The sequence below is a fragment of the Limulus polyphemus genome, unplaced genomic scaffold (genome assembly GCF_000517525.1).
Source record: "Limulus polyphemus unplaced genomic scaffold, Limulus_polyphemus-2.1.2 Scaffold4768, whole genome shotgun sequence".
NCBI classification, from domain to species: Eukaryota; Metazoa; Arthropoda; class Merostomata; order Xiphosura; family Limulidae; genus Limulus; species Limulus polyphemus.
In genome coordinates this window covers 31026-42235 of record NW_013670378.1, presented here as the reverse complement: position 1 = coordinate 42235, position 11210 = coordinate 31026, and the positions used below count along the sequence as shown (strand labels likewise).

Genomic DNA, 11210 nt, shown 5'->3' with positions numbered 1-11210 from the left:
CCTCAGAGAGTTTCATTCATATACCAAAATCTTGGTAACAATATTCACACTTTAGTATGTGGTTTTTCTCTAGCTTGCCTCATAAAAAAGATGCACGCACGTGCATGTCTGTCTCACTGTCTGTAATTTCTATTTGTAATATGAGGAATCACTTCATTTATATGTGTTTTTTCTCTAGTTTTCCTCATTATGTACGCACGTGGATAAGTAATGATACTCAGGTGCACACCCTCATGGTCCACTTAGTGCGGGTGCAAAATTTCAGGTTTCTAGGTTCTTTCCACTTGGAGCTATTACGTAACTTTATATATATAAAATCACCTTTAATCATTTCAAAATTACCTTGAACTTACAAAAATATACACTATTTAATTTTTTGGAGAATTGCAAAACATTTTTTCCACACTTATAATTATTATTTCATTTATCTTATAATTACGAACATTTCACCAATTGCTATTTCCCATCACAGGCAAAAATGGCCGGGCGTGGCTTATTAATCTTCTTGCCAGGCCAAGGATCTGAACATAAACGCCGGAACAGGGCGAGGTGGTGCTTTACCCTCCTCCCCCAATGGATTTCGTTAGGTTTGATATCTTGTCAACTTCAGTTTTTCGTCGAAAATAGTGATTCATTATAAATGGATAAATATTATAAAATTATTTAGTAGCCACAGATAAAAAAAATTACGCTAAAAATGAAGTTCCAATAAGTTGATTATTAAACTGCTTATTATCCCCGCCCGTCAGCAAAAGTGGTTATTGTTTTCACTCCCGTGTGCGTGTGTTAACAGTATAACTCGAAAAGCTTTCATCTGATTTTGAGAAAATTTGGTACAACACAACAGATGAATGTCCCCAAGGGCTAATTAATTAATCTTTGGCGGATGTAGGTCAAAGGTTAATGTCACACTGAAGATCAACCACATTATTCAAAATGTTTTCACCCGATTTTATCAAATTTGATACAACGGTTAAGGGTCTCACGGATTAATTTTTAGTGAATGTTTGACAATAGTTATACGGAAGGTCAACTACTTTTATTACAGTGGTAGTAAATTGGGATTTTGGAAAACATACAGCTGGGTGATAAAATATTAAATACCTTCAATGTCTCTGTATTTCAAATATCGATCGTTCTTCGATGCCTTGAACTACAACCTGTAAGATCATTGGATTCTATCTTGTCATTCTCTATGCATCTTGAAGCGTGCTTAATATTAAGTGATTATTTTTAGGCATGCCACACTTAATGATAACTGTGGTACTGTCGATCACTGGATGGTTAACTTGATCTTTATATACCTTGAACATTTTTATGCAAAGTGTCATGGGCGTCCCCGGAAATTTTTCTGGGGCAAAGTAGTGTGAAATTAGGAATTGAATACAAAATTAATATACATATGCTGATTGAATAAAGAAAGAATTATGCCCCCCCCCCCCTTCACGAACGCCCATGGAAAGTGGTCATTCTTTAATCATACCGAATAATGTTATACTTTGTTAGCTAGTCACTGATGAGGTACCTCAAACAATGCTAGGCTGTACACTGGTTAATTTTAAGGTCCTTAAAGAACGCTAGTCAGTAACTTATCATCATTTTGCTAAGCTGAACAATACTGGGCTGTAACTGGAGATTCCTATACTTACTTGAACAATGCTGGATTGTAAGGCTTTAGCTACCTATAACAATACTGGTCTATTTGAGGACGATCATATGGTTTTACTCGAGTATTCACACAATTGACTTGAAAGAGAAATATTTCCAACATTTTTTTTTTTTTTATTGTTTCAGCAAAAGTGTACATGGTTTTTCACTATAAGTTCAGACACATGTATTTATATAAAACTTCACATCATGTCTTTAGATTTAAAAAAAAATTCACCAAAATGTACATGAAAATTGTACTAAAGACAGAAATTAGAAGTAATGTATTCCTTGACTGTCCATGATAAACTTTCAACTAGACCACACATTATTCCATGACACTAATACTATACACCTTACAAGACATTTTCAATCACTTGACGTCAATGCTAGATGAAAGTAAAGAATTAAAGGATTTACTTGTCTCTCATCATCTATATATATTTTTCACCAGACTTGTATAATCAGCTCTTTAAATAAAGTACACGTACTTATCCATAATTATGTGTGCCTGTTTATGATTAATTTGCAGTTAAAAAATTACTGGTACACTTAATTTCACAATAAGGAAAATTGGCCACTATTCATGCACTATGTACACGTAGTTTTCTTACCCAAACATTTCCAATACACGGAGAACATTTAATAACTGGATCTAACAAACGTAATGATGAAATTTCACATACATGGTAAGAACACCAAATTCTATACAAAGTGATATAGAAACGTTGTCATGTTTTTCTAAAAGCATAATACATCTCCAGTGGCTTGTTGATTTTCCAGTACTTGTCGTTCACTTGGTCTAGGCTCATATTTCCATTCAGAGGGTGAAACTGACCTTGTGTCACAGCCATGTATATAATAACCGGAGAACTCTCAGGAGGAGACTGCATTCCATACTCATCAGAATGTTTGTCCAGAGCAAACCTCAGGGCAAGGTACTTACACAGGTGGTCAACTAAGAAAAATAATATAATTTCTGATTTAGCCATTTATCATACATTATTATAAGATGAAAAAAAAAGGGAGATACTGATATTATTCATGTTAGAAACATCATTAGAAATGCTAAAAGAGAAAACAAACAAACAATTAATTGAAAATGGTGCAAAATTCATCATAATATCTTTTTCAATAAGTCATGTTCTAGCCATATTTTATTTAGATGACAACAAGTTGCTTTGATTAGTTTTACTGAAACAGTTTGAGTTCTTTGGAATTTCATGCAAAGCTATACAAGGGCTATTTGCACTAGCTGTTCATAATTTAGCAGTAAAAGACTAGAGGGAAGTCATCATCTCTCACCACCAACTTTTTTTACCAACAAATAGTGAGATTGACTGTTACATTATAATGCTCCCACAGATTGCAATTCGAGCATCCTAATCACCTGGCTGTACTGGGTCCTACTGAAACACGAGAGAAATAGTTTGTATAGTTTAAGGAATTTGAGAGACGAAGTCAAAATCTGAACATGTAGTATGAAATATTCAGTCGGTAAAAATGAAAAGAAAACAAGCTACAAGTATTCTGAATCGTAACCCACTAGTGTTGTTCTGAGTCGTAACCCACTAGTAGTCCCCAAGAGGTATTGGGATTGATCACAAAACAAGTCACAGGTGTAGCTAGAATTAGTTCCTTAAAGAAGTGGTTCCCAAATTCTGAGTCATAACCCACTAGTGGTCCCCAAGAGGTATTGGGATTGATCACAAAACAAGTACTGGTGTAGCTAGAATTAGTTCCTTAAAGAAGTGGTTCCCAAATTCTGAGTTGTAACCCACTAGTGGTCCCCAAGAGGTATTGGGATTGATCACAAAACAAGTACTGGTGTAGCTAGAATTAGTTCCTTAAAGAAGTGGTTCCCCAAATTCTGAGTCGTAACCCACTAGTGGTCCCCAAGAGGTATTGGGATTGATCACAAAACAAGTACTGGTGTAGCTAGAATTAGTTCCTTAAAGAAGTGGTTCCCAAATTCTGAGTCGTAACCCACTAGTATAACATATAATTTTATTCTAAAATCATTTATGATCCTAAAATGTTTTTGAACAAACAAGACAAAAACACAAAATATAAAAGTGTCAGAACATTAAGTATATATATATATATATATATATATATATATGGGTGTGGGCCAAAGATTCTTCTATAGTAGGTGTCTGTGACTTGTTGGCGATAAATTCAAACAATAAATGGACAGCACGCACTTCACTTGTTTTAAAATAGCTCACTTAGGCTAATTCAATTGCTTTAGAATCCAGCTGACAAGCCAAACTATTTTTCTCTACTTTTATCACAATAGTATCAGTTATGCTGCCTCACGGGTTAACACAATTGAATCCTGAACTTGAAATAATTGTCTCTTTTCGTCAAAGTCCACACAGGTGGGTTCAATTAGTTTAGAACACTCTTTGACAAGATAAATTATTCTCTTTGTCTCTATCAAACTGTTAATCCCACTTTAAAATATCAACCGTTAAAACTATTCACTCCCACGATGGCAAACTTCATGTTTTTTAACTTTTCTCTGACTGTACTTTTCTTTCCCTTTACTTTACTTTTACTCTGTTCCCTCTCATTTTGTTGCTGCTATTTATATTTTTATCATTGAGGCCTCTAGAATTTTCTATAGCCTCAACACCAATGAATTGCAAACACAACATACGACTCTTACCGAGTTACGTAACTAAACTTGTCATAACTATTGCCTTTAAAATAATTGCTGTTAATTCTCTTGTTATGAAAAACTCAACAATCACTAAATATTACTTCACAAAATAAAATAAATAATAATGCCTACACTACACAATCTTGTATATCTAACAGTAAGCAACACAACTAAATAAACTTCAACCTTTGGTTAGTATTCACAACTATGGGGAAGATTTCTGAGGTTCTGGTTATGGGAGATGTGCTTGTAATATTTTATGTACAGAATGAGAAATGAACTAGAGTAGTAGAGTCCAGGATGTTGTGAATAAAATGTAGTACATACTTCAGATGTAAGTACGAAGTAAAACAACCCTACAAGAAACTAAAAAATAATTCAAGGAGATTTTTAGCTACATTTGGTTACCTAATGGGTTTAAACATTAAAAAAAAAACACTTCTTCAAGCAAGGTAGGGCAAGAAGTTTTAACTGGATGCACGAGCATTTGTTTCAATGAAAAGTAAAGCATTTACATCTGAGAGACAAGTTTGAAAAATATGGAAAAGATGTGTGCTAAAAAGGGGTTACATTTAAAGATAATAAAATGTTGAGTTACGAGCTCTAAATGATTTAGTTTGAAAACTATGACAACAGTAATGATGATTTTTTTTCACTGAAGGTTTCAAGATGGTTTATTTGAATCTCCAGCCACGTTTTGAAGTAAATACAAAAAGGAATACTAACTTCATACAAAATTTTAAATATTTTTTAGAAATATAATCAACCAAAAGGGCTAACTTTTTGCACAAAGCTATACGAGGATTATCTGCACAAGCTCTCCATAACACCGAGCTGATAAGACTAGAAAAAAAAGTAGCCAGTCAACAGTACACATTATCAACTCTTGAAGTGTTCTTGTCTTACCAAATATTGGGATTTGATCATCATTATTACAGGAACCTCATGGCCTCAAAGTGTGGAACACATTTTCATGGCATTGAACCATGAACCTTTGAATTTACAGTCTGGGAATACTAGCTTCTAGGTCATGCTCAAATATGATTTCTTATATATAATTAAAGGTGCACATGCACCTTGATGGATCAATGTACTTCTGGTATCTTGCTCAATATTATGTAACTGTATGGACTGTCTTGATATATGTTAACAAAAATAACTTACAATTAACATTCTCTGGAAAAGCATCAGTTCTTTTTCCCATTTCTCAATACAGGAGCCTACATGTCTAAAGAGATATAAAGATGGATCCATATAGTAAGGTAAGAAATGCTGGTATGGATCAGCAAAGCAATGTAGAAAGTGCAGGAATGGATCAGTTAAATCATGTACGGAACACAGGGATGGATTAGTATAATAATTAACTTTAACTTCTAATCAGAGCAAGCAAATCAACCTGGCATTAATATAGCTAATTAAATATACATTTCTTACGTTTCTACTTAAAGAATAGAATGCATCGTTTCATCAGTTGGACACCCTCATTGTTAACAGTATTTTTGGTTGTAAAATCAATAATATCTTGTGAGGTTCAACCAGCTTAGGAGATTTAGGTTAGTCCTTAATATATAGTTAAGCTAAAAAATACAAGACAATCTATAATAATAAATAAAAAAGTAATGTAATATATTCAATGATGAATAGTTATAGTAAGGGATGGAATTTGGGGATTTATTAGTATAACATAGTGAAAAATGATACATTTTGGTTTGTCACATTTCATATATGTGGTTTAAGAGACCTTGTTGGGCTATTTAATGATGAGAAAAGGTCTTAAGACTTTGAGAGATAATGACTTGACTTTAAAAAATATCAGGTAAATATATTTCAGATATTCTAACAAGGAATTAGAACAGAAGCTAGCTAGAAGTCTTTTCAGCCTGATACCCACCAATTCTTCTTCTTTCAAAAGAAAGTAATTTCAGAGATCTTAACCAGTTATCTTATGACAACTTTTCCATTTCAATTATCATTCTAGTAGCATATCTCTGAACCATTTCCAATAATTCAATGTCTTTGCTACGGTAAGGCACCCAAAACTGAACACAATGTTCCAAATGTGGTTTAACCAATGATCCATACAATGAAATTATACCATCTTTAGAATTGTATTCAATATCTCTGTAGATACAACCTAAAATCCTATTTGCCCTGCCACTAGCAACAGCTCAATGCTTGGATGGCTTAAGAGACTGATCGACTAGAACACCAAAGACAATTAACAAGATACCGTTAGATTATGAAATTGTCAAAATATTAAGAAGTGGATAGGAATCACTTGCTTGGTGGAAGAAAGCTGAAAACAGTGATTAACATGTACATTATTCTTCGTAAAATAAAATACCACCCGATATTGTTTTTATACAGAATGTTTGTCATATTTAACAATACTTTTAGTTATTAACATCAAAAATTCCATAAATCATCAAGTTACTTTTAAATTCAACCATAGTATTTTAGCCACAAATTACATAATCTAGTTGATAAATAATTGAATAATAATAACAATACCTGTGGCATTGGCCGTGGTTTTGATGTAACGCACTTGGGTCAGGTTTGGTTCAATCTCTTCCACCTCATTTGGATGTGGTTTAAAAACAAGTTCAATTTCATTCGGAGAACATTCGGACGTAGTCTCGCAGTCAACATCTTGACCAGTTTCTGCAGTTTCATCCTGTTCCGGTGGCTGTGCTTCATAGCTCTCTGTTTCCTGTTCCACTTCTGATCCACCGGAATCATTTTCCATTTTCGACTGAGGACGTGGTTTTTTTCGAGGATTTCCATTTGCAGCATCACTTGAACTTCCAGGAGTTGGTGTTTGTCTAGCACTTAAATTACCTGTTGGCGTACCCGCAGCAGAAGTTGGCATACTAGCATTTTCATCTGGAACACTCTTTCGCACTCGCTGTCCCCTGTTCATTTGTTGAATTCTCATTCCTTCTTCAATACTATGGGCAAGAGCCGTTTTACTCAATTTGGCTAAGACGCGCTCTTGATGAGCTTCATATTCATCTCTGCTTGGATAGATTTTTGAAATTAACATGTCAAAATTTGGATCAGGTCGTAAAGAACGTTTAGACACCAGTTTCTTTCGACAGGTTGGGCATTCTTTGTTACCGCTCCGCAGAGCTGTGATGATACATTCTTGACAAAACCGGTGAAGACATTCTTTTGTAGTCATAGTATTTTTCAACATATCAAGACATATTGGACACATCAGTTCACTATGCAAGCTTCTTGGTGAGACAGCAATTTCTGTGTTGTCTGTAATAACCTCTTGAGGTGTTCTGTTAAGTTCATATAGACTTAATTCCCATGTTCTGTTTGTAGTTTGTGTATCTGTAGACGACATTTCAGGCACTAACTGCAAGACCTTTCAAACGAAAGTATTGGTTAAGCAGTAAATCTTAGTCTACAAAAAACCTTTTTCCTATCGTTCTTCAGTTCACTTCGGACGAAGCCTATTTTCAATTTTCATATTATGAATTAGGCCTAATCACCATGTTATTGTTACTAGAGTTAATCTGTTAGTGTCAATGTAATAATACTAACATTTTTGGCGACATATTTTCTTTTATCACAACCAATACTTGATTTATAAAATACGCCAATTTAACATTAATGTATGTAATCGATATTTTTCACAATTAAAGTAACTTAAAAATGTATAAGATGTAAATAAAATATCGGATAAAAGCACTTTGAAATTTGACTGACTTAAACGTTACTCACAGTTAGTGTTAGTATCAGGCCTAAGGATTATTTTCTTTAGGCTTAACTAACTATAGTCTAACTTTCATTAAATTTAAAAACTTAAATATTTGTTTTATTACGTCACTATCAGTATGATGCTATTACTAATGGTACATTTATTTTCAGTTTTACTTATTGTTGCTATTACCTGATTAATAAACTTTATTATGAAATGCAATGTTCTAGGTAAATTTATTGGAAAGTCAACCGTCCAACTTCGACATAATTAAATATGTTTTGAAATTGAAATGGTTAAGACGAAAAAATATTGCTTTAACTCGGATAGTAACACGATGAATGAATGTTGATTATCTAACACAAATCTTTCAAATTTTACCACATAGTTATTTAAATTAAATAGTTCCGCTTAGCCGCAATGTGGTAATAAAAAAAAGACTTAAATACTAATAAACTTGTTAATAACAGAAATTAACAGTAGTATGTCGGATGCTTATGTAAGCCTTATATATTGCCATGTAAAAAGAAGAAAGGCCAAACTAAATTAAATTGCTTTACAAATGGCGAGTGACAAAATTGTAACATTGACCTATCTAATGGTGCTAGATGTGGATATACATGTTTATTTACGTTTCAATACGGTGAAATCATGTTAACAATATATAACTAAATATAATCAGCAAAATGCCGCCAAAGAAATTCGAGGGGGATCGAATCTTAGTGTTATATATTCAAGACCTATCGCTAACCCACACGTGGACACATTGCAATGAATAATTAATTTACTGTGTCAAATTCAAATACAATTACCGTTTTTTTGTTGTTGTTTAAATAAAACATTTATTCTATTTCACAAAACAATATTTATATAGATTTATATATATATATATATGAAACAAGTATAGAAATGACTACCTGTCAGATATATATAAGAAATCAAAATGTCTCAAAGGATTTCAACAGTATCTGAAAAAAAGTCGAAATATTCTGCCAAATATAATCAAAACACTGTTGTAAGTAGTTTTAACGCAACAGTTATATACAATTTGTCACAGTCATCTTATAGCCTCCTGGTGGCTCAGCGCTAAATCTGCAGGCTTACAACGCTAAAAACTGAGTTTCGATACCTACATGGGCAGCGCACTGTTTGCCTATTATGTAACTTTGTACTTGAATAACAAACAAACAATCCGCCTTGTAAGTAACCCGGATAATACACCACAATATATTTTAAACATGACGAAAGTTATAGGGAAATATTAAATTAGTAAATTAAACTTCTTCAAACACATACCATTAATTTCAACTTTTAACATAAGGTTTGTATTCCCATAATATTTAAGAGATGGTTTAAACTAATCAGCATAATTTATATGGCACATCTTCAACTATTAAAATAAATGTAAAGTTTAATGAAACAATAATTATCTGTTTCTTTTCTTGGCGCTTTACTGAATAACTTGTAAACACGGCAGATTTTGGCTTTTGTTTTTCTTGATTGTCAACAAATGCCACAAATTCATCATACAACAGTAAATGAATTGTTGTAGTCATTGAGGGACTGAATGTTTAATAAGTTGTAATAAGGGCTACAATGATTGAAACAATCAGTAATGGTGTCTAAAATGTCGGTATAATGTGTAGTTTCAACTGTAATCACATAGGAGGTGAATTGTCTCAACATATCAAACATTCAATAACCAAGTGAGTGGTTTCTGACAAATATATATCTGATAGGTTCGGAATAAGCTCAAACTGTCAGGTATCTGACCATTGCACCAATGAGAGACTTGAGCCTAGTATTTGGAAGACATGTTAGTGATTATTTTATAGGTGGAATGAAAGAGAATAGACTTCGGATAAAAATGGCAAAAAAAAATTAATAAATACTTATAATATTAACAAACAAAAGCATGGTTGAAATGGCTGTACGTACAGTGGAAGCAAAATGCTGTTGTTGTATGTGGTTAGAATTAAGTGGTAGCAATAACTGTATTGAAATTACCTCCCCTCCCTCCTTTTAGTGGCTCAGCATTAAGTCTGAAGGCTTATAACGATAAAAACCGGATTTCGATACCAGAGGTGGGCATAGCACAGGTAGCTCTTTGTGTAGCGTTGTGCTCAACAAGAAACGACCAAACAAATTAAAGGAAATAAACTGAATTTCTAAATTTGTTTTAGTATTACTGATTTGAATGAACAACGAGATAGAACTCATACGATCAGCAGCTGAAAGATGAAACACGGAAACGAGGAGGAAGATATGGAAAACTATGCTTAACTCTTTAAATATAGAGGAATAATTCAAGCTTTTAAAGCCTTTCTCATGATCTGCATTCTCTGTGTAGCTTGCTAAGTACAAAAGTATATTACAAGTATTCCAAGGCATCCCTGCTCTGTATGATAATCGTAAAACAGTCCCATACACAAGGCAATGTACGATACAATATAAATGTTGTGGGCTATATTTTCAATTTTTTAAGTCCGATGTTAGTTAAAAGGCGTATGGCGTTAAGTTCAAGCAAAATTTGTTGGTCTGAATTTTGCGCAAAGCTACACGAGGGTTATCTTCGCTAGCCTTCCTAATCTAGCAGTGAAAGACTAGAGGAAAGGAAGCTAGTCATCACCACCCTCCATCAACTCTTGAAATACTCTTTTACCAACGAATAGTGGGACTGATCGTGATATTATAACGCTCCCACGACTGAAAGGGCGAACATGTTTGGTGGGACGAGGATTCGAGCCTGCGACCCTCAGATTGCGAGTCGAACGCCCTAACCAGCTGGCAATACCAGGCCCAAAGTTTGTTAGAGTGGGCCTTGAACGTTCTAGACGACATCATAAAAAAAAATAGTGAGTTTGTGAAGTATCTACAAACAAGGCTAGATTATAAATACGTTAATCAATGTGTTTTTCTTTCAGTTGGTATAGCGAGAAGTGAAGAGCGAACGAGTATTGAGTCGGTTTAGAATCAATCACTCAATTCTAGTCCAATGAAGTATTCAGTTTCAGTGAAGTATTTGGATCAGTGTTAGTTATCGCGTATATCCATATACTTGATCGATCAGCTGTAAAACTGTACAAGTAAGTTGTTTTTTACGTTAGTCGTGGTACATTTAGCATGATTTTCCAGTTTGAATGCCATGCTGCGTCATCGAGATCACGTGACTATTCTCACGCCCTCTAG

At 33.8% G+C, this 11210-nt stretch overlaps 1 protein-coding gene across 1 annotated transcript; it reads right to left on the bottom strand.

Moving 5' to 3' along the window:
* Positions 1 to 1534: 1534 nt before the first annotated feature.
* LOC106471663 (E3 ubiquitin-protein ligase RING2-like) lies at positions 1535 to 8373 on the bottom strand. Its single transcript, XM_022400271.1, has 2 exons — positions 6824 to 8373; positions 1535 to 2605 (listed from the first exon to the last, which is right to left on the bottom strand). The coding sequence occupies exons 1-2, from the start codon at positions 7662 to 7664 to the stop codon at positions 2379 to 2381; spliced, it is 1068 nt and encodes a 355-aa protein (XP_022255979.1). The 5' UTR covers positions 7665 to 8373; the 3' UTR covers positions 1535 to 2378.
* Positions 8374 to 11210: the final 2837 nt, after the last annotated feature.